Source organism: Mesoplodon densirostris, chromosome 7 (genome assembly GCF_025265405.1).
Source record: "Mesoplodon densirostris isolate mMesDen1 chromosome 7, mMesDen1 primary haplotype, whole genome shotgun sequence".
Taxonomy (NCBI): Eukaryota; Metazoa; Chordata; class Mammalia; order Artiodactyla; family Ziphiidae; genus Mesoplodon; species Mesoplodon densirostris.
In genome coordinates this window covers 6,195,227-6,218,752 of record NC_082667.1, presented here as the reverse complement: position 1 = coordinate 6,218,752, position 23,526 = coordinate 6,195,227, and the positions used below count along the sequence as shown (strand labels likewise).

At 50.8% G+C, this 23,526-nt stretch overlaps 1 protein-coding gene across 4 annotated transcripts in view; it reads left to right on the top strand.

The window, feature by feature from the left end:
- KDM2A (lysine demethylase 2A) overlaps window positions 1-13,078 on the top strand; it is a 104,412-nt gene extending 91,334 nt beyond the window's left edge. For 3 of the 4 annotated variants that reach the window (XM_060102719.1, XM_060102720.1, XM_060102718.1), the window contains exons 14-21: window positions 961-1,230; window positions 1,776-1,907; window positions 3,516-3,605; window positions 5,512-6,224; window positions 8,123-8,286; window positions 8,881-9,039; window positions 9,618-9,833; window positions 10,264-13,078. In XM_060102719.1, coding sequence (XP_059958702.1) covers window positions 961-1,230; window positions 1,776-1,907; window positions 3,516-3,605; window positions 5,512-6,224; window positions 8,123-8,286; window positions 8,881-9,039; window positions 9,618-9,833; window positions 10,264-10,445 — 1,926 coding nt within the window. In that variant the 3' untranslated portion in view covers window positions 10,446-13,078. The remainder of the gene's footprint in view (window positions 1-960; window positions 1,231-1,775; window positions 1,908-3,515; window positions 3,606-5,511; window positions 6,225-8,122; window positions 8,287-8,880; window positions 9,040-9,617; window positions 9,834-10,263) is intronic. The other variant, XR_009532935.1, reaches the window with a different exon arrangement.
- Window positions 13,079-23,526: the final 10,448 nt, after the last annotated feature.

Here is a 23,526-nt window from a genome sequence, read left to right as displayed (position 1 = left end):
TGTGTAGTTTTTTCCCATATTGTCCTTTGTCAAGGTCAGTGATAGCATTCTGATCCTGGTCGTGAGTCTGGCAAATAAATTAGGCCCTTCTTTGGTTCCCCAGCTAAAACTTGCAGAGCCATCACATTCCAGGAATGTTTAGGCAGAATATAAAGGTGTGTATCTGAAAGATGTCTTTGAAGAACCACTTCCTTCCTAAGTAGTGTCATCCCACTTGGCTCATGCATGGCCACATGGGACTGCCTCAAAACAGCATTTCTGGCCCTGGCTGTTGAGTGTTCTGTGTCAGAAAAGTACTTAAGGCACAGTGGGAAATTTAAAAAGTGGAAGACGTAGTCCTTGTTCTTGAAAAGATAACCAGCAGGGTAAAATACAAGTGCTAAAATTATAAACATATACCTTAGAGATTTATTCCACCCTTAACTATTATTAGAGTGTCTCTTGTGTACCAGGTTGTAGGCTTGGATTTGGAATAAGAACAAGACTCGTCTCACCCTCAAGTAGTTTACTGTCTCCTTCAGGAATGTATTCTGAGTAGTAATATTCAGGATAAGGAAATACTAGAGTGCCCCTGGAATGACTTTGGTACATAGGAAGCTTCAGGGAAGGGCCGCTCAGCAGAGTGAGAAGGGTGGGGCTGAAGTCGTCTGAAGGGACTGGCAAACTTTTCCCGTAAAGATGATATGTAGGTAATAAATATAATAAATAAAGATAATTTTTTTAGGTTTTGCAGGCCATACAGTCTGTTGAAGCTTCTCAGTTCTGCCACTGCCCTTGAAAGCACCCATGGACAAAACATAAACAAAGGAGCATGGTTTTGTTCCAATAAAATTCTATTTACAAAAACAGGCAGTGGGCGGTTTGCCCTCTGGCCATAGTTTGCCCAGCCGTGTAATGTTCTACCCCCTCCAGTCCTTAAAACTACCTGATATGTTTGACCTCGCTGCTTTCTCTTTCTAGCTTAAATTCCCGACCCGGCCAAAGGTGCGGGTTCCGACCATCCCCATCACAAAGCCTCACACTATGAAACCAGCTCCACGGTTAACACCTGTGAGGCCAGCTGCTGCCTCCCCCATAGTGTCAGGAGCCAGGCGGAGACGAGTGCGATGTCGAAAATGCAAAGCCTGTGTGCAAGGAGAGTGTGGTGTCTGCCACTACTGCAGGGACATGAAGAAGTTTGGGGGCCCTGGTCGCATGAAGCAGTCCTGTGTTCTCCGGCAGTGCTTGGCAGTGAGTGATCTGCTGGGTAAAGAATATGGGGGAGGGGGGGTGGTACCAGGGGACCGAAATACACATAGTGTAGACTTCAGAGTTGGAAAGACAAGGTTTTGCTCTCTTTATGGCTTTCTTCATTTTGTCCCTTTTTTCTCTGGGTTTAGAAAGAAGGTACCTAATATTTAAAATAATCGAATTTAATCTTTCAGCCTTAGCCAATTTTCAAATGAGGGACCAGCATTTGAAGGGCAAATCACTGCTCTCTGTCCCCTCTTTTTAAGTGGATTAGAAAGGAAGGACCTGAGAGGCCAAGGACAGGCCAACTGAAAATAAACTGATCTCTTTTGGTCTCTTGTCCTCAGCTAGTTGACTCTCCCCATTTTCTTCCTTAGCCATTTTTCCTGCCAAAACCTCTCTTCTCACCACGCAGTCTCTGTGCTCTCTAAGGGTTTACTAGAGAATTACAGAAACCAAATCGTCCATCTTCGGTTAAAGGGAAGCTGAAATGATAAGGATCTAAGCCTGCTCTTTTCTTGGTTTCTGTCTTTGTCCTCTTGTAGCCCAGACTGCCTCACTCAGTCACGTGTTCCCTCTGTGGAGAGGTGGATCAAAATGAGGAGACACAGGACTTCGAGAAGAAACTCATGGAATGTTGTGTCTGCAACGAGATTGTTCATCCTGGCTGCCTCCAGGTGAGGAGAGGCCTAAGGGGCCCATGAGGCCTCGGCTTATAGAATGTCTAAAGATACTGAGTGGAGCAGAGGAAAGTGGAACATCTGTCATGAGAGGCTGCCGGCATCCCTACTGTGGGCCATCAGCTGTGGGTCATGTAGTGGTCTAACATCTGCTCTTGATTCAGTGTCTGTGTTCAATGTCAGGCACTGTGCTAGACCCTGAGGATAAACCGGTACACAAAATAGTCCTGGTTCCTACCCTCATGGAGCTTACAGTCTGGCCTCTGGTGGGTAAGTTTGGAGTCCCCAGGCCATCGTGGCATAGCCTAGTCTGTTTTGGAATGCCTCATGCCTTTAAGTGCCTCTGTTACATACTTCATTGTATCTCTGGATATTAGTTGCTGAAAGATGGTGAGAGTAATACTGTCAGCTAACATTTAATGTGTGTTCAGTCTGTATCAGGCTCGGTGCACACCTGGAGAGCTTTAAAAAAAAAAAAAAAGTAACAGGAATTCCCTGGCGGTCCAGTGGTTAAGACTCCGCACTTTCACTGCCGAGGGTCTGGGTTCAATCCCTGGTCAGGGAACTAACTAAGATCCCGCAAGCCACACAGCACAGCCAAAAAAGGTAGTTAGAAGGTTAGAAAGTTAGAAAAAAGTTAGAAAAGTTAGAAAGTTAGAAAAAAAAAAAAGAAGGTTCAGACCTCAACCTCGGAGGTTGAGTCAACTCTTCTTTCATGGACTCTGGGCCCAGGCGTGTTCACAAGCTCTCCGAGTGATTCTGATGTGCAGCCGGAGTGAAGAAGCACTCTTTTACATGCATTCCCTTGTTCAATCTTTAAGACAACCCTGTGAAGTCGGGTCTGACCTGTTTCTTCCTTAAGATTTCTTTAAATCTAAAGTGCGTCGGTGCTGGTACTTTCTCGGTCTTCCTGAAGGTGTCAACTATGTCATGACCGCCACCTGGCTGACAGTGATTATAAGACGCTGCTAATTGTGAGAAGCAGCCCAGTTTCAGAAGATTCAAATATGAAAATATGCATCTTAGATTTGATAAAATAAGATATTATCTTCATGGTGATGACAATGGTTAATACAAAGTGTTTACTACATGCCAGGCATTTTTCTAAACATTTTACATAGTATGTAATTCATTTAATCGTTACCACTACCCTGCAAAATGGGTATTGTTATTTATCCTCACTTAACAGTTGAGTCACAGAGACCCCAAACCATAACTAAGTCATAACCATTATGCCCCACTGTCAAGATCACACTGGCACTGTTCCTGTGTGTCCAGTTCGTTTTACAAGTGGCATGAGACCCTCAGGAGAATGTATGTGTCAGGGGAAGAGACCCCAGATTGACCCAGACTCTTGGGAATCTTCTTTTGGAGTCTAAACTTGATCAGGTAACCAAGAGTGAGGATGGCCAGTTTCCCACTGTCTGGGAGTGAGGCCAGATGGTTCTCTATCTTTCTCCCCTGTGGACCGGTGTGTTTAAGAGTGGGTAACTCTTCCCAACCATGTGGCTGTATTATTGTTCGATAAAGGAAGCTTAAGAGACAGGTTGGGTTTTGTCTGTTTCTTAAATGAGACAGATTTTTAACATCGTTATCTGCCTACAGATGGATGGAGAGGGTTTGCTTAACGAGGAATTGCCAAATTGCTGGGAGTGTCCAAAGTGCTACCAGGAGGACAGCTCAGAGAAAACCCAGGTAAGGGAACTTTCTCCAAACTTGCACTGTGAGAAGGAAGGAAGCATCAAGCTCAGGATAACGTTTGCCTTTGCATCTTTATTTGCAAGATTATTTTTTATTCTGTTTTATTTGCTATCTTTTTTTCCCTTTGATTAATTATATTTCTTTTGAGTTTTAAATTTTGTATTTTTTTATTATTGAATTTTGTCCCCCTTGGGGGTCTGCAAATTCCTGAGGCTCTTTTACACTTTGGGGCCCTTGAAAAAGAGGAGCCACAGCTGGGCTGTTTGAGGAGGGAAATGAGGTGAGCTTGGGCTGCTCATGAGGAATGAAACTTGAGGGGAGGCAGTGACCTGAGTCAGCTGGTAAATACGGTGGTATACTGGAGTTTCCAGTTAGGCAGGTTTACATTTTTGTCATCTTCACCTTTGTGGCAGAAAGCCCTGCCCTCGTGCCCAATTGTGTCCTACAGAGGCCGTCCCTCCTCTAGAGGGGATCAGTGCCATGACCTTGGCCCCAGGCTACTACTGTTGCTGGTCCAGTGGTCACCAGTAATGTCAAAGGGCCAAAAAGACGCTGGTTACTCCAGCCAGGAAGGCAAGACCTGTTAAGGGCACATACAGAGGAGGCCGTTGGCCTCGTGTCAGTCATCCATGCCCTGGTGGATGATTCCAGGTACCCTACGCAGGAGTAGGGACACGTTTCCTTGTTTTCTTTCTATTTCTTCCCACTTAGGCACTGAGGTCATTGAATTTTCAGTCTAAATATCTTTGAGGGCAAGGATTTCTGGAGTTGACTAGTGCTAAAGTTCTTATTCCAAGTTCTTATACTAGCAGCAAGTTTTTAGTAATAGCTTTTACATGTGTCTTCACTGGTGGTGGTGGTGGTGTTGGTGGTGGGCGCTCGCTGTAGCAGATGGATTGGCAGATACTGTTTAGTATTACCTTCTAATGCATTGTAAAAGCCAGCACCCAAAAGTTGGTCATTCTCTTCCAACCATAGTGATCTAAGAATATAAGGAGAAAAGGGAGCAGAATTGTTGCATAGGGACACAAAATGTCTCCTTAAGGGAAATCTGAACTACTGCTGTGATACCTAGTGGAACACATTGGTTAGGCTTCATTGCAGCATAGCCAAGGTGGGCTCCAGGAAGGGACAAGTGACCAGTGAGCACAAGTGGCAGAGGGTGAGGTTGTGCTTTTTTTGTGAGATGTTGGCTTCACCAAACTTGAATTCCTCATTTTCATCTGGAGGAGATTCCTCTGGGAGCAGTGCAGTTTCTCGTTCTCGGCTTAATCTCTCACCTGTGGTTGGTCTCCCGGGACAGCGTGGGGCGCTGAGTGGAAGAAGCCTGGTAGGGTCGAGCTTAGACCCTGGTAGAGCTAAAAGTCAGTAGTGTTTACTGCTATCACGATCAGCATCCTAGCTCAAATATATATGTAGGCTGCTTTTCTTCCAACAGAAGCATCTCTTGGGTGTTTAAAATGGTCAGATGGCATAGGGGTAGAGTTGTGGCCTCTTTAAAGGATTTCTTTACCAGGGAATTATAACCAAAAAATTGGGACAAGAGATGAATAGGGCAGGCTGTGGAATCATGCAGCCCAAATATGGATCCCACTCGTCTGTACTTGGACACAGACCTTTCTGTCACAGGTAGATTTCCCAAGGGACCTATTTCGAGGGTTTTGCTCTGTAATCAGCTTTCTCCAGCACAGATATGAGCTCAGTTGCTGATCCTGGCAGTCTAGATTGCAGACGGAGGAGATGACCACCCTGCAGCACGCAGAGATCCCTTTCCCCGTGGAAAAGCAGTGGCCTGCCTTCTCGCTAGTCCTCTGAGAGCAACAGTGAGGTTGACCCTGTAAGTGTAGAGGGTTTTGAAGAAATGAGGCACTGATGTGGCGTTTGGGGGCCTGTTTTGCAGAAGCGGAAAATGGAAGAGAGCGATGAAGAAGCCGTGCAAGCCAAAGTCCTGCGGCCCCTGCGGAGCTGCGACGAGCCCCTCACGCCCCCACCTCACTCGCCCACCTCCATGCTGCAGCTCATCCATGACCCGGCCTCCCCCCGGGGCGTGGTGACTCGTTCATCCCCTGGGGCCGGCCCCAGCGACCACCACAGTGCCAGCCGCGATGAGCGCTTCAAACGGCGGCAGTTGCTGCGGCTGCAGGCCACAGAGCGCACCATGGTACGGGAAAAGGAGAACAATCCCAGCGGCAAAAAGGAGCTGTCTGAAGTTGAGAAAGCCAAGATCCGGGGATCGTACCTCACTGTCACGCTACAGAGGCCCACCAAAGAGCTCCACGGGACATCCATTGTGCCCAAGCTGCAGGCCATCACGGCCTCCTCTGCCAACCTTCGCCATTCCCCCCGTGTGCTAGTGCAGCACTGCCCAGCCCGAACCCCCCAGCGTGGGGATGAGGAGGGGCTGGGGGGAGAGGAGGAGGAAGAGGAGGAGGAGGAGGAGGAAGATGACAGTGCAGAGGAGGGGGGTGCAGCCAGGCTGAATGGCCGGGGCAGTTGGGCTCAGGATGGAGACGAAAGCTGGATGCAGCGGGAGGTCTGGATGTCTGTCTTCCGCTACCTCAGCCGCAGAGAACTTTGTGAATGTATGCGAGTGTGCAAGACGTGGTATAAATGGTGAGCAGGGATACAGGGATCAGGAATAGGGGTACGGGAGTAGGTGGCAGGTTTCCATATGAGAACAGCATGTGTCTTGGCATCTGGAGGCTTGTCGGGTCCTAAAGGATTAAATCAACCCAGTCTGTTCCCCACACGGTGGGTCCTGTTAAATATGTGGCCAGTTGTGCCCGCAGGTGTCATCAGGGAAATTTGGCCCTCTGCCTCCTCTCCCTGCTACTTTCCCATCTCTCTTTACTGGACTTAAGAATGGATTTGTACCTTTGGGCCTGGGAGATGGATGTGTACTTTGTGCTAAAACTTCAGAGTCATAATCCCCCTACCCCCCAGTCAACTGAACTTGTTATACGTTTGTTGAGAGCCTGTGATACGCCAGTCACTCTCCTGGTGCTGGTGACACAGATGACTGCTGGTAAGCCCCTGCCTCAGTTACGTCTCCATCTAACGAGAGGTGTACATGCTCTTCAAAAACTTTGAAGGTGCTCACAGGCTCACAGTTTTCCATAGTTTTAATTCTCATCCTCTAAACCTGGATCAGAATGCCTTTCTCCAGCAAGCAGTTCAGTGTTGGAGCTTCCTGAGACTTAGTTGTCCTTCTTGACGAGACCTGCCATTTCTTCTCAACTTAAACGTTAAGACAAGGGAGGGGGGGGAATCCCTAGAGGTGATAAAGATTTCCACTGGGCATTGTTTTCCCTTAAGCTCCTGGACCCTAGGACATATCCTTTATATCTGGGTCAAATCCCATTACAGTAGTTTTCAAAGTGTGATGGCTGGACCAGTGACATCACCTGGGACCTTGTTAGAAGTGCAGGTTTTCAGGGCCAATCTCAGACCTACTGAATCAGAACCTCGGGGGCGGGGCCAGGCAATCTGTTTTTAATAAATTCTCCACCAGGGGATTCTGATACACATTAAAGTTTGAGATCCCCTGCTCTATTGTAAGCAGCCTGTTTCTGCCATAGAAGTTTCAGTGCCATTGGTGAAGTTTTTTCAGTCTTTAACTAAAGACTCCATTCTTTGCAAACTTGAGTTTATTTCCCAAATCTGAATTAATATGTGATCTACCCAAATTCTCCTAATATTTCTCTTCGTAGGGCTAGTGGGCCTGCCTGGCTCTATCCCTCAGTTTCCAGGCCAAGCCACATAAGACTCGCATTATGTGCCGTCTCCTCTTCCCCTGCCAGCCAGACTCTGAGCCAGGCTGGGGAGCAGGAACTATAAAATATTAAACAGAAGCCTGCATGTTGCAGTGCTATTTGTGGCCTATGGACTTGTAGATTGCAGTGGAAGGGCAGGCCTCTCCCTTTCAGTTCTGGTCTGGACTGGCTAGAAAATGTAAAGATAGCACTGAAACCCAAGGGCGGTAGAGGACTCTCCAGGCCTGATTCTAATAAAGAGCCTCTTTCGACCTGATACAGTAATGGCTCTTTGTGGAGCTCAAGGCAGAATGAACTGTGGATGTGCCACGTAGCGCCCTGCATCTCAGGCAGCTGGGAGAGACTGTGATGAGGGAGAGAGTAGAGGGAAGCCTAGTAGCTTCCAGCAGTAAGAAGTCAAGAAATTTTTTGATGTTCCCTTATATATACTTTGATGGGAGCCATACCATTTTAATGCAAATGAGGGGTTATAATACATTGTTTTACTGTGTGTCCCTAACAATTGTGCTGTGTTCTCAGCCCATCCAGAGTAAATCAGGGTGAACTGGTCAAGTAATCCCTATTCCCTGAGGCAACAAAATGACAGGGCATGATCCTTGTGTGCATGTAGAAGAATCTAGGGAAAGTGAATCCTCCAGGGGCTCTGCTTTTCCCAGAAGCCTCCAGCAGCCTGTGGTGAAGTTCCTCTGACAAGGGACATCAGGTATTGACAGCTACTTCTCTTTCCTTCTGTCACAGGTGCTGCGACAAGAGACTTTGGACAAAAATTGACTTGAGTAGGTGTAAGGCTATTGTACCCCAGGCTCTCAGTGGCATCATCAAGAGGCAGCCAGTTAGCCTCGACCTCAGTTGGACCAACATCTCCAAAAAACAACTGACGTGGCTCGTCAATAGGCTGCCAGGTGAGCAGCCCTGCGCTGTCCTTCCAAGGGCAGGCAGGGAAAGCTGCCTTGTTGGCAGCGCTTCTTAGAATTGCTTTAGGGCAATTCAGGGCAGCAGTCTGTGCCATTGTTGCCTTTCTGCTTAGCAAGAGGCTTCGCCTGGGCCACCTTAACTGCCAGTCCCCACGGTGCCACTCTGGACTGGCAGGCCAATCACTGCAGTAGACAATGAAGAGAATGGGATCAGGTGCTGCTGCCAGCCCTGCAGGTCTGCTCAGCATAGCCACTGAAGAGGAAATTTGAGTAAGATGTTGCCTTGATCAGCCCCTGGTAAGGCCTTGTTCCCTTAAGCATTTTGAGGTCTTGGATAAAGAGGAAGTCACTCACACTTACATGACTCTGGTAGGAACTAAGCAATCCATTTTACCACCAGAGTTAGATGTAATTTAGGAAAGCATAGGAGTCTTTGAGCTGGATTACTAGAGTAAGATTAGGACATGGTCCCTCTCTCCATTAGACTGGGCATCTGTTTGCCTTGGTCTGATTGGCTGGTAGTTGAGGCTTTGGATGGGCTGGTAGAGTGTATTATTGCATGTCTGTTTCCTTCCATTGCAGGACTGAAAGACCTCCTCCTGGCAGGCTGCTCTTGGTCTGCAGTCTCTGCCCTCAGCACCTCCAGCTGCCCCCTTCTCAGGACCCTTGATCTTCGGTGGGCAGTAGGAATCAAGGACCCTCAAATTCGGGACTTGCTGACTCCACCGGCTGATAAACCAGGTATGCTCTGGGCCTGACTTCTCTGTGCTCCTCTTGGGGTAGCTTTGTCTTTCAGCTGAACTTCATTCCCAGAAGCTAAGGTTCTGATGCTGTTGAAGAGTAGAAAAATGCAAATTGAAAACAATGATGGACTGCGTACAAGTACAGGTTACCTGTTTATAGATAACTACCAACAAAGAAAGGAGTAAGTCCATTTTGTGGGTTAGTGGAGCTTGGGGCTTAGAGAGTATAAGCCCGAGGAAGTTCAGGAAGGCTTCATGGTTGAGGTGGAACATTGAAAGCTGTTTCCATGATAGTCTAGAAAAGTGCGGGAGTGTGGGAAGGAGAGGAGCATTCCACACATACCCCTTGGCTGTGTAAGTGAGGCACAGTCCAGCAGCTGGGAAGAAAGAAAACGTGTCTGGTTTCCTAGAAACGGCCCCCACGCACTGCTCACTCCCTGAAGGGAAGCGTGTGGGCAGTTCTGCTTATTAACCCCTGCAGGGGGGCCTGGCCAGCAAGTAGCTGAAGCTGCCTGCAGCTTTGGAGCTGGACGAGAGTTGAGAATTTTGATCTAGGCCCTTCTCTTGCCTGTGCAGGTCAGGACAATCGCAGCAAGCTCCGGAACATGACCGACTTCCGGCTGGCGGGCCTTGACATCACAGATGCCACGCTCCGCCTCATCATTCGCCACATGCCCCTCCTGTCTCGACTCGACCTCAGTCACTGCAGCCACCTGACAGATCAGTCCTCCAATCTACTCACCGCTGTTGGGTCTTCCACTCGTTACTCCCTCACAGAGCTCAACATGGCAGGTATGGCGCTGTGACGTTTCGTGACAAGCTGCCCCCTGCCTCCCAGAAGCCCAGCCCTCCTTGGAGCTTGACCAGTAGAACAGAAAGAACATGGTCTGTTGACTAAACGTGTTCATTTGTTTCCTGACATCTGGACAAGGACATGGAACTTCGTCCCTTTTGTAACTGATGGGAACTAAGGCCTCGAGCAGTTGTCAGGTAACCTAAGAGCACGGCCACCACCCAGCTGCAGTTTGGTGAGCCTTGCAGTGCAGGGAGTGCGGTGGCAGGGGGCCTTCAGAGGCCGCCGTGCTGATGGCACTTCTGGTCTCTGAGCCAGGTAGTTATGGGCAAAAGGGGGCTTTTGTTTAGCATTCTGAGGGAAAGCTGGGAAATTGAGGCTCCTGTGGCTGTGTGTACATAGCATTGTCCTTGTGGTCACTTTCCCCAGGTTGCAATAAATTGACAGACCAGACCCTGATCTACCTACGGCGCATCGCCAACGTCACCTTGATCGACCTTCGAGGATGCAAGCAGATCACCCGAAAAGCCTGCGAGCACTTCATCTCAGACTTGTCCATCAACAGTCTCTACTGCCTGTCTGACGAGAAGCTGATACAGAAGATCAGCTAAGACACACCCAGCCCAGACTGAACAGGAAACCGATCTTCCCCTGACTCCCCAGCCAGGAGAGCCTCTCTCCCCGACCCTGCACGGGCTCTGAGGCCAGCGTCACACTCCCTCTCTGCTCTCCTGTCCCTTGAGCCCTTCCCTTACAGCCGGGGCAGAGAAGGTGGTGGACACCAGGCTCACTGCCTGCTTCTCTCCCTCCTAAGGAGAAGGGGCAGCAAATTGATCTGAGGGGAAAGCACAGGCTGTGTGCTGTCACAGTGCCTGCTCGCTTGCTCACCCACTCGCTCACTCGCCTGCCAGGAGGCTGGGCTCTCAGTTTGGGGTGTCTGTGCAACCATCATCTGCACTGGGCCCTGGGGTCCTCCTCCCCATCCATGGTCCCCAGCAGTGCCTGGTTCTGAGCAAACTCCCAGGGAAGAAAGTGGCCCTGTCTCCGTGGCCAGGTTCTCCTTATGGTGTCCAGTGCGTGTCTCTCCTCCATCACACTCTCCCAGCTTATGCAGGAGGGGCCAGCAGCCCCAGGAATGCCAGCCCCATGCAGATCACACTGGTGCTGTTGAGGTGTCTAAAACCTCTTGTTGTGTCTGTGCTCTCCCTCCTCGCCTCTCCTTTAGCTTGATCCTGTCCGATGCTCGTGGTAGTTCACATAATGAGGTTCCCCCAGCCCAGACTTGCCTGCTAGTTTCTGTGAAGTCCTTGTTGCACTTATTGGGGTTGAGGCTCTTCAGAGGAGCTGGAACTGTCTACCCCAGGGACACCCCCATTTTATTGCTTCCCAGGCAGATTCTGAGACAGGCACCATCTCCCCGTTCCCCTCCTTCTTCGGCCTGCCCTGCCCTTTTCCACACTTACCTTATTCCCACCTGAATAGGGCTTTCCCAGGATGCGTGTCCTCAGAGGGAGCAGCCTATCTCCCCCAGCTGGGGGGGATCAGAGAACTAGGCCAAGTCCCCACCTGCCTCCCAGCAGGCTCCGGGCCTCAGGTGTCCCGTAGCCACCAGAGCCCAGGCCTGTGTCTGGCCCCAGTGGCTCACTGATCTGGCACCTTTGGAGGGGTGGGAGGTCCTGCTTAGAAGCCAGTCACCTGCCCTCTGCCTGCAGCCATGGAAGGGGGTGTGCATGTGCCTCTGTGTGTGTGGCTGAGTGTGTTAAGCGTGTGTGTGGAGGGAAGGAGGGGAGCGTGGTGTCTCCCACTCCACCGCCCTGTGTCGAGCCCCATCCGCTGCCCCCTCTTACTTTGCATTGAACGGCCTGTCCAAAGATCCTCTCTCTAGGGCAGCAGAGAGCTTTTTGCACTTTAAAAAAAAAAAAAAAAAATGGAAAGAAAGGTCGGAATTTCTTTTGGGTCAATATTTAAGTGTGTGAGGAGATGCTCAGTAGCAGCAGCCCGTGGCAAGAGCTTATAAATGATAGACGCGGATTTGCACTCTGCTCCCCATCTGTAAGGATAGCAAGATAGCACAACCTTGCCCCACCTTCTCGTCCTCCAGCCCAGCCCTTCCTGGCCCCTTTCCTGCAGCCCAGTCTCAGGCTCTCCTCCTCCTGAAGCCCTTTGGGGGAGGGGAAGGAGCCCAGGCACCAGGGGTCTGAAGTGTGAGCCACCCCAAGGAGAGACGCCACGTGCACCCTTGCCACTTCCAAAGCAATAGAGGCAGAGGGGCTCCCTCTTTGCCACCTAGCCCAGCTTTGACCCTGGCATTGACTGGCCTCCTAAGAGAAAACTGGGTCTTGGGAGGGGGTGGCATTGTGTCTGTTTCTTCCAATCTGCTGATTCTCTTGGCTGCACCTTACAAGCAGCAGTCTGCTCCCGTGACCCTCTGCCCCTCCGCCCCTCCCACTGGTCTCCCGGCCCCAGCCAACTGGGGCTGAAACTTTGAGGAAATGCCAGTGACTTATTCCAGAGTGCCTCAGTTAGGGGAACTTCTCTGTAAAGAACCCTGGGTATTGAGCAAAAACCTTATTAATATTATTGTTAATGACCTATAATTGGAAGCTTCCTGCCTTTTTTTGGTTGCTCCTGTGGAAAATACTGAAAAGATTACTTTGTTTTGTTTTCTTGTCTTTTTATAAAAGGGGAGGTGGAGAGACCCCTTCAGAGCAGGGATTGTGCCGGGAGAGTGCCTCTGACTTTGGGACGTTTCATCTACAGAAATTTCCAAGCTGATGGTTTGTTTTGGGTTTTGGTTTCTATTTTTTTGTTTGCTTTTGGTTTGGAAAAACAAGCATTTTTACCGCGCACGTAAATTGGTCAGCAGAAAAGGGAGCTCAGGAGTGGCAGCCAATGGACCTGTGCCCTTGCTGGGTTTTCCTTTTCTCTGGGACTGTGAGGGGGAAAATGGTTTTTAGAGGTGAGGGTTGGTCCATGTGGAGGAAAGAAATGTCTGTCTTTGGGGACAAAGGAACCTGAGAGTTCTGCCGAATTTCCTGCAATCTGCTCTTAGACACGGCCTTGCCAGGAGAGCTTGCCTTCCTCAGACCGCGGGACCAGACACCCTGCCTCCATCTTTCCGAGCACCGGGGCGAAAGACCACAAGGAAAGGAAGAAAATTTATATATATATATAATATAAAATCACTTGGTGATTAAAAAATAACTGCTCCATAAATAAAACTCCTAAAGTCACTATGTTTAAAGGGTTTGGTTGTGTTTTTGTTTTCGGAGAAATATTGTAAATATATATTTTTTGTTGCTGATTTAGAGTCAATCTCCAATGTTGTGCTAAAAAATTAAATTAAATGTAAGCATTAAGGGGACAAGTCATGCTATCTCAGTTGACACATTGGGGTTATTTTGGGCCAGGGAAGGAGGGAAGCTAGTTGGACTTTTGTTTTCTAAACGTTCTCCACTATTGGTCTTAGAAAGAGCAAGGACATCTTTCCTCTGACATGTGGGAATGGGAGATATTTGTGTAATAAAATTTTTAAAAGACAAAAAAAGAAATAGCCTCCAATGGGAAATATTTTGATTTGGTTTTTTTTTTTTTTTAATAAAAAGGTTTTAAAAACAACAACAACAACAACAAAACCTTTTCTGCCTTGGTGTGTGTGTGTGTGCCCATGTGAAAGAGGAAGAGTCAGAAGGTCCTGCAGGCTCTCGCCTCCCACTCCTCCCCCGCTCCCCCTGCCCCAGGCCCGCAGTTCCTGCTTCACCCCTGAGTTGGCAGCAGAACTGCTATGTGCCTCTACTACTTGTCTTGCCTTCTTTTTTTGAATGTCAAAAAGCAGCACTTGCTTATGGAAACACCAAAACATTTTACTTCATGAAGGGGAACTTTTTAATACATGTGAAAATTTAAGTATGAGGTTACTGGACCCCCACCCCTTCCTCACAAAGCAGTGCTTGGAGTGGCCCTACAGAGTCCTCAAGGAGAGCTGGGAAGGACCCCTGTGATGCTCTCCTGAGAGCGGGCCTGGGGATTTCTAATCTTGCCATCCTGGACAGCCATTAGCCAAGGCCGGCCTCCAACCACTGCAGCTGTAGAACAGGCCTCTCAAGGACAATGCTGTTCAAGGTCACTGCACAAGGTGTGTGTCAGACAGGCTCCATTCGGCATTTGTCCCACAGTGTCCTGCTTATTGAGTACAGGCTTCCAGCCTTTAGACGACTGTCCGACGTGCTGCCCTGAGCCCTGACTGCACCATCTCGGGAGAGCTGAAATCCCACCTGGGAGGTCTTGAGGAGGCTCTCATCACTACCTTCAGAGCATCTGGGGATCCCTGCCCATCCTACTCACCAAGCTGTTAAGGACCATCTCCAATTCTGCTGCACATTCTGGAAAAGCACGGGGTCCTGGACGGTGAGCTGGTTCCCAGTCCACTTCCTGAGGTTGGATGTGGATGTGGCCATGTTCCATGTTGCAGGGGAAGGCAGAGTGTCAATTTTGCCATCTAAATATCACAAGAGCCCATCGTCCACCTCTCGATGGCCTCACGCCTCCCACCCTAGGTGAAGCCAGCACTGTCCAGAACCTTGACCCCAGCAGGAGCCCTGAGGCTTCCCAGCCTCTAGGCCAGCCCCCTGTCCTCCATGTTGGCAGCCAGAACATTTCTCTTAGATTTGACTACTTCTCTATTTAAAACCCATTAGTGTGTTTGTCTCAGGATGAAGTCCAAGCTTCCTCACTCACCATCTGCCCCTCCTACTCCCCTCCACCCTCACAGCTAACTTCAGTGCCACCATCTCTGGGCCTTTGCTGTTCCCTTTGTCGGTACACCTTCCGTAGTTTACATGTTACTTCCTCTGGGAAGCCATCTCCCACCCTGCCCAAGACTGGATCATATGGTGCCATAGCACCCTACCGGTTTTTAGGACTCCTTTAAAATCAGTCTCCCCAGCTAGCTGGGAAGCTCCACCAGGACAGAGGTCAGACTGTGTTGCTCACCATGTCATCCCCAGCAGCTGGCACAGAGCTTGGCACAGATGCCCAAGCAACAGTGTTGAGTGTTCCCAGTAGCTTGGATACCCAGAGGCCTGTGCCTCCCCAGTACAGCCAGTTTGTTGCCATGTTCTCCAAATTCACTACCTCATACGTCGTTCCCCTCCTTTCTTGTGTTAACGCTACCAGCTTTTTTTGGCGGGGGGGCTGTTTCCAATCTAACCTGTATTCAGCTATGAATCTTCCTAAAGCACACACAAAAATCTTCAGTCTTCATGTGTAACACTCCGGAGTCATGTGTAAACTCATCCTGGCACTGGCATCTGTAAAATGAGAAGCACCAGGTTGGTGGTAGGTGCTTCTAAGAGGCCTCAAACTGGACACCTCCGTAGTCACCAGGCTTGCTGTGTTCAGGGTCTGTCACCCTCGCAACTATGAAAATCTATCCTTTCAAACACCTCTTCCTCCAGAAGCCCTTCCTGTTTCCCCACCAACCAGAAGGGATTAACCTGGACATACTGTACCTTTCACAGGCAACAATATAGTAAAAACAGCTGGCATCTACTGAGCCTTACTATGTGTTGACCACTGTTCTAAGCACCTACATGAAGTAACTCCGAATCCTCACAGCAACTCTACTTTTTTTTTTTTTAAGGATAGTTGATTTACAATGTTGTGTTAGTTTCTGGTGTACAGCAAAGTGATTCAGTTATACATGTATATATACATCTTCTTTTTCATGTTGCTTTCCGTTATGGTTTATTACAAGATATTGAATATAGTTCCCCATACTATACAGTAGGACGTGTTGTTTTATATATAGTAGTTTCTATCTGCTAACCAAGCTCCTAATTTATCCCTCCCCCACCTCCTTTCCCCTTTGGTAACCATAAGTTTGTTTTCTATGTGAGTCTGTTTCTGTTTCATAAATAAGTTCATGTCATATTTTATTTATTTGTTTGTTTATTTATTTAGGCTGTGCTGCGTGGCTTGTGGGGTCTTAGTTCACTGACCAGGGATTGAACCCGGGGCCATGGCAATGAAAGCACCAAGCCTTAACCACTGGACCACCAGGGAAGTCCCTTGTGTTATATTTTAGATTCCACATATAAGTGATATCATATAGTATTTGTCTTTCTCTTTCTGACTTACTTCACTTAGTATGATAATCTCTAGGTCCATCCATGTTGCTGCAAGTGGCATTATTTCCTTCTTTCTTACGGCTGAGTAGTATTCCATTGTGTATGTATGTACCACATCTTCTTTACTTATTCATCTGTCGATGGACATTTAGGTTGCTTCCATGTCTTGGCTACTGTAAATACATAGCAAGTCTATTATTATCTTCATTTTAAAGATGAGGAACTGAGTTATAGACATTTGCCTAAAGTGTCTTTGCTAGTAAAACCTGGAGACTGGCTGCAGAGTTGGTCCTATCCACCCTGCTCCCTAGCCTCTGTGTATAAGCAATGGCATTTCACACCCATACCCCACCCGGGGCAGAGGGTGGTGGGCAGTTGCCTTCATTCTATAAAGCCAAGGCTCAGAGAGGTAAAGTGAATGGTCAGTGGCAGGGCTGGGACATACGTGAATTCTGGGCCTGGGACTCTGGAGCTTGAGCCTTTACCCCAGCTCCCTCGTGCCTGCTGAGCAACCAGGCTGGGTGTTTGTCCACACTCCCTCCCATGGCTTTTTTTTTTTTTTTAATTTATTTATTTTTGGCTGTGTTGGGTCTTCGTTGCTGTGCGCTGGCCCTCTCCAGTTGCGGTGAGTAGGGGCTACTCTTTGTTGAGGTGCACGTGCTTCTCATTGCAGTTGCTTCTCTTGTTGCGGATCACGGGCTCTAGGCGCACAGGCTTCAGTAACTGTGACACGTGGGTTCAGTAGTTGTGGCTCACGGGCTCTAGAGCACAGGCTCAGTAGCTGTGGCGCACGGGCTTAGTTGCTCCGTGGCATGTGGGATCTTCCTGGACCAGGGCTTGAACCCGTGTCCCCTGCATTGGCAGGCGGATTCTTAACCACTGCGCTACCAGGGAAGCCCTCCCATGGCACTTTGAACTTCTTAAGGGTGGGGCTAGACTTAGCTAGCTCTGCTTCCCCCCTTCATCTGCCCTGGGAGTCGAGGGATAAGGAAATTTACTGAGCATAATGAAAAGTGGATTTATAGGAGAGGGAAGCAGGACCAATTTCATGGGTGAGTGACCCACGCAGTCACACAGGGCCCTGCCCTCAGATGGACCCCACACTTAGTTTAATGCACTGTTGTCACCATCTTGAAATTCTTAATTTTTGAGCAAGAGGATGTGCATTTTATTTGCACTGGACCCCACAAATGATGTAGCTAGACCTGGGGAGAGGGCCAGTACCAGCTCCCCCCACCCTCCCAGGCCACCTCTGTGCTAAGTGCCATTTGGGTGGCCAGCAGCAGAGCAGGCCTGGCACTTGCTGGCTGGGGAGACTCGCCCTACCACCACCTTTCCAGGTGCCAGGCCGGAAAGGAAACCTCAGCGCTGACGCCCATGTACGGGCAGGAAACAGTGAGAGCAGACACCCAACGTCGGGGAGGACCTGTTTTGCCCTCAGCCTGGCGCTTCTGCCTCCCCACCCGCCCCCCTCCAGAGAGCTACAAGGGGGGCAGGAAGTCCAGCTGCTATGCCCCCTGTGCCATGACAGTGCTAGGATGGCAAGACAGAGGGAGAGAAGCAGAAAGAGACCCAGACCCAGAGAGAAACACCCTGAAAGACCCAGAAAAGGAAAGGCAGAGAAAGAGGTAGAGAAAGGAGGAGGGGAGAAGAGAAATGAGAGAAAAGAGACCATGGAGGACGCTGAGAGAGAGGCACAAGTGAGGCCCAAGGTACTCAGGACAGTGGCCACTCAGCAAGCCATCTCCCTCGGCTCAACACTGCACAGACATCATCTCCGTTTATCCTCAAAACAATCCAGTGAGGCCAGGAGGGAGGCGCCCCGGGTACAGATGAGAAAGGCAGTGCTCAGAGAGGTTCAGTAACTTGCCTAAGGCACCCAGAGAGGCAGCAAGAAGTGGCACTAGCATTTGACCCCAGGTCTTTTCCGCACACATCCTCCCTCCCCCTGACACGGCAAGTACCAGTCGCCACAGTGGGGCCGGTGGGGGCTACGAGACCGTGACTGGGACACTCGCAGGCGGGCTGAGAGGGTCAAGGCACAGACACCCACGGTGGGAACGCAGCAAGGACCTAGCGCCAGGCTGAGCCGCGGACGTCGAGGCGCATGCGCGCTGGGAACGGCCCCGGGAGGGCGCCGGGGGCTGGGGCGGGGCCACGTCGCGCTGAAGCTCCGAGGCGGAAAAGGAGACTGGGGTCGGGGCAGCCCTGGGGCTAGTGACCTTACGGAGGGTTCCGAGGAGAGCCGCTGCTCTAGGGAAGTGGGTCAGGCGGAGCCAGCGGTCTGGAAGCCTGGCCCAGAGTTGTGGGCCATCAAAGGCCCTTGGATTGTGCGGGAGGGAGCAAAGAGCCTGTCTCCTGGAGATGTAGGAACCTCCTGGATAACCAGGCTCTTTCCTCCCTCAGGGCCTGTGCACTTGCTGTTCCACATGCTTGGAAAGCTCTTTTCCCTGCCCCTAACAAAGCTGCTTCCCTCCTAGCCTAGCTCTGGCAAAAGTGCCAGTCCGCAGAGGTTTCCCCGACTTCACCTGGGGAGGATGCTGGCTCTTACAATAACTTGTCACTTGCCTCATAAGGATGTTTTGAGCATTAAATGAGATCATCTGGGTTCTAGGAACAGTGACCTGCAAGTGGGGAGAACCCAGTAAGTGTCAGTGTTTATTATTATGTATGGTTTGCCCATAGATTCACTGTCTTTCTCTATGTTGGATCCCCAAGGCCAAGCACCAGTGCCTGGCATGTAGTAGGAGCTCAACAAATATTGTTGGATAAGTGAATGAGTAAATGAGGTGAAGTCCCAGCAGCCTAGCCAGAGCCTGGCACAGTCTGTGCCCTGGGACATCAAAGAGGTGGCTGTCCACTTTAGGCAGGAGTTTCTCCTGGTCAATCTGCACACCCCTGGTGAGGTGTACAGATTGGGAAGCCCTCAAGCTCATCCTCCAGGATCTTCAAACCCCAGGATGGAGACAAAGAGGTGAAGCCCCAGCAGGAGGAAACTTGCACCCCTGGGCCTTGGCACATGCCAGTCCTCATCCCCAAACTCACTCATGCTCACGTGCATACAATGTCAAGTTCAAGACCTTCCCCAACTCTTCCCCTGACTCTCTTCTCCTGAGCGTCCCATCTCCTCACATTATAGCTCTTGCCAGGTTAATTAGAGGCATTCATTTAGGGGTCTTCTTCCTCACCAGACTGGGCCACCACTGAATCCTGTTTCTCCTTGTGGCCCTAACTTTGTGCCCAGCGCCATGGTGGGGGTTAAAGAGTGCCCCAGTGACCACAACAAACGGGGGCACCCGGGGAGAGCCCCCTGAACAGGAACTTTTTTTTTTTCACTAAAAATGAACAGGGTACCGCCAAAAAAAAAAAAGAACAGGAAGTTTTCAGCCCTCGGGATGCAGAGTGAGCAGGAGTCTTTCTTGCCGGAAAGGAGGGAAAGGAAGGTCATTCCAGGCAAGGGGAGTTATAAAGTCAACACCCAGAGGTGGAAATGAACTTGGCTTGTTGTAGGGACAGAAGGAAGACCAGAGAGACTGGAGAATAAAGGACACAGGGACGGGCAAGTGGACTGAGTTAGACAGATGGGCAGGGGCCAGACTGCAGGGCTCACAGGCCACAGAGAGGGGTGGGTTTTCTCCTAAGTGCAGGGGTGGTCATTGGAGATGGGGTTAGATTTAGGGCTGTAAAAATTCTGGCTAGGGACTTCCCTGGTGGTCCAGGGGTTAAGACTCCACACTCCCACTTCAGGGGGCCCAGGTTCGATCCCTGGTCAGGGAACTAGTTCCCGCATGCAACTAAAGATCCCCACGTGCCGCAGCTAAGACCCATCGCAGTCTAAATAAATAAATAAATAAGGACTTCCCTGGTGGCGCAGTGGTTAAGAATCCACCTGCCAATGGGCTTCCCTGGTGGCGCAGTGGTTGAAAGTCTGCCTGCTGATGCAGGGCACATGGGTTCGTGCCCCGGTCCGGGAAGATCCCACATGCCGCGGAGCGGCTGGGCCCATGAGCCATGGCCACTGAGCCTGCGCGTCCGGAGCCTGTGCTCTGCAACGGGATAGGCCACAACAGTGAGAGGCCCGCGTACCGCAAAAAAAAATAATAATAATAATCCACCTGCCAATGCAGGAGACATAGGTTCGAGCCCTGGTCCGGGAAAATCCCACATGCCACAGCGCAACTACTGAGCCTGTGCTCTAGAGCCCGCGAGCCACAACTCCTGAGCCCACGCTCCTAGGGCCTGTGCTCTGCGACAAGAGAAGCCACGGCAGTGAGAAGCCCGCGCACCACAACGAAGAGTAGCCCCTGCCCGCCTCAACTAGAGAAAGCCCACGCGCAGCAATGAAGACCCAGTGCAGCCAAAAATAAATAAATAAGTAAATTTATTTATTTAATAATAAATAAATAAATAAACAAAAAAACTCTGGCTAGAGGAGAGGCAGGGAGGAGGCTGGTGCAGGCATCAGCGCCAGGCAGCACCAGGTGATGGGACTCAGATTGGGTTTAGCAGGGCACAGTGGAAGGATTTGTGGTGACACAGCAGGGTAGTCGACAGGACAGGCTGGATGAGAGCATGTGTATGTGGGAGTGGGAGGGGGGGCGGCAGAGGCAAGTGAGGGAAGAGAGGAATGGAGGATGACTCCTGGGTTTTTTCGGTGGACGAAGGAGCCACTACTGAGATGGGGAGGCGGTGGGCCTCCCTGGTGGCGCAGTGGTTAAGAGTCCGCCTGCCGATGCAGGGGATACGGGTTCGTGCCCCGGTCTGGGAGGATCCCATATGCCGCGGAGCGGCTGGGCCCGTGAGCCATGGCCGCTGGGCCTGCGCATCCGGAGCCTGTGCTCCGCAACGGGAGAGGCCACAACAGTGAGAGGCCCACATACCGCAAAAAGAAAAAAAAAAAAAAAAAAAAAAAAGAGATGGGGAGGCGGGAGAGGAGCAGGTGGGACCGGGCTGGGTGCGGAGCCAGAGCTCTCAGTGTGGGACGCGTTAAATTTGCAACACCTATTAGTCATCTGGGCAAGATGCCAGGTAATGATGTATCTGCAGTCCTGCCAGCTAGGCAGAGACAGGGTTCCACTCCTCATTCACTCCCAGCATTCCAGCCAGAGGCTGGCACGGTCTAGGCACCAAAGTTGGTTGAAAACGACTGAAGCCAGCCTGAAAAGGCAGGTTGACAATCGACCTTCCCTCAACCACCAGAGGGCAGCACTACCCAAAAAAAGCCTCCCCAGGCCCGCGCTGGGACCAACCTCTCTCCAGCCCAGGGCTTCCAAGAGCTGCTTTCCAGGGTCCCAGGAATCAGTGAGGGGTGCCCTGGAGACTCTCTCCCTCCCTCTCTCTCTCTCTCTCCCTCTCCTTCAACCCCAGCTTCAGGCCTGCCTGGGTTGCGGGTTGGGCAGTGGCTGGGAAGGGCCTTCTGGGCTTTCAGGTGGTGTCGGAGAGGTAGGGCCACCTCGGGGAGCAGGATGGCTGGCTTTTCAGAATTCACGGGGACTCTGGTCTGATGAGTTATTTGGACAGGATTTTTCAATAGGTGTGGCTCCAGAAACCCCAGGTGGCCGTAGTTAGAATCCCGAAGAGTTGGGGAGAGGCGTGAGGAGAGGAAGTTAGATGCCTTCTGGCGCATCCTCCTGTGCCTCTGGCCGTCTTCTACCCCAAACTCCATGTGCCACCTTGGGCTGTGGAGCTCATTCACTCAATCACTCATTCACTCAATCACTCATTCATTCATCAAACATTGACTATACCTTTCTGTGCCAGGTCCCACGGTGGGCACTGGGGGCAAGAGGTGAACTGGGAGCTTCAGTTACAGTGGGAGGAGGTATGAACCCTTTTTTTTTTTTTTTTTTTTTTTTTTTGCAGTACTTTGGCCTCTCACTGTTGTGGCCTCTCCCATTGCAGAGCACAGGCTCCGGATGCGCAGGCTCAGTGGCCATGGCTCACGGGCCCAGCCACTCCGCGGCATGTGGGATCTTCCTGGACCGGGGCACGAACCCATGTCCCCTGCATCAGCAGGCGGACTCTCAACCACTGCGCCACCAGGGAAGCCCTGAACCCCTTTTTTTATACGTTAGCATTTCTAACATCAGGATGCATTTTCCAATGGATACAAACATTTAATAAAGCTTCACACACACACACATCCCACCCCTCTGTCAAAAACTTGAAATGATGCATCTTGCAATTGACGATGCTTTCAAATAGCCAGTTAGTGCAGAACTGGAGATGAACAGAATTGGAGGCAGGGGATTGGGGAAGGCTACCTGGAGGAGGTGGGTCTTAATGGATGAGCAAGAGTTAGCCAGGGAAGAGGGCACACAGAGTGCTTCCAGACACAGGGCGGAAGAACAAAGGCACAGAGGTAAAAACTGATGGGCAGGCTGGTGGGGGGACCCCAGGCATAGGGGATGGTGGCAACACAGGCCTGAGAGAGGAGCAGGACCCAGTCATCCAAGACCTTGACTTGCAGGTTAGGGAACTTGCTCACCTGATCTGCTTTGGGCAGAGTGGGCCCCCCTCTGATTTCCCACTCTCAGCAGCCCCAGAAGGCTGGGAGCACTGCTCCTCAGTGCTAAGCAGGCAGTAACCCTATCAGATCTAGATTTGGGAGAGGCATCTCTGGTCAGGGCCTGCATCAGGGCAGCAGCTGTGGGGATCCTCAGAAGCAGACAGGTTTAAGAAGATTCTTATCTGGAGGCCAGATAAGAGGGTGTGGTGACAGATTAGGGAAGGGGAGATGGAGAGCCAAGGATGATGCCTGGAGTTCTGGCTTGAGTATCTGGGTGGATGGTGGTGTCGCCCACTGACGAGGAGACCTCACTATCCTGATGTGCTCCGGTTCCAGGCTCTGCGGAGGCTGATCTCAGAAGGTAGCCTGAGAAGTGCAAAGAGCGGGGGCGGGGTGGGGGGATCCTATGCTTTGCAAAAGGGTTCTGATTACTGGCCCACCAACTGGCATGAGGCTTTGGCTCCACGTGCCCAGGACTGGGAGGGGATCTTGTCACCTTGGAAAGCAGAGAGAGGCTCTGGAGGGCGTGTTGAGTAAGGGGTGCCGCTTTGAGATACATGGATTTCCCCCACCCCGCACTGTGGGCTCTCAGCAGAGTAAGTTTCCCTTGCCAGGCAGTACAGTGACCCGGGTGCCCTCCCAGGCTGAGAGAGGTTTGACCCCACTTTGTGGAATCATGATGATTCTGGTCCGGGGCGGGGAGTGGTGTTGGTGCAGGGTCCTTGGTCCTGAGTGGCAGTCCTGGGGGCCTGGATTGGGTCTGGAGCAAGAGGAATGGGGATTGGGACTGGGGTAAGTCTGGAGTCTGACTGCAGTTGTCAGGTCCCGGGTCCATGGTGGCCTGTTAAGGGTTCTAGGTCCAGTCTGGGTCCCAGTTGGATGACCTGGTCCTGGGTCCGTGTCCAGAGTTTTTGGTGTTGGGTCTAGAACCCTGGTCTGGGATTGATGGTCCAAGCCCAGGTCTGGGTCCTGCCCCTAAGTCCAGGGTTTGGAGTCATGATAGTGGTCTGAGTCTGGGGGTGGAATCAAGGTGGGGGTCAGTAACCAAGATGGGAT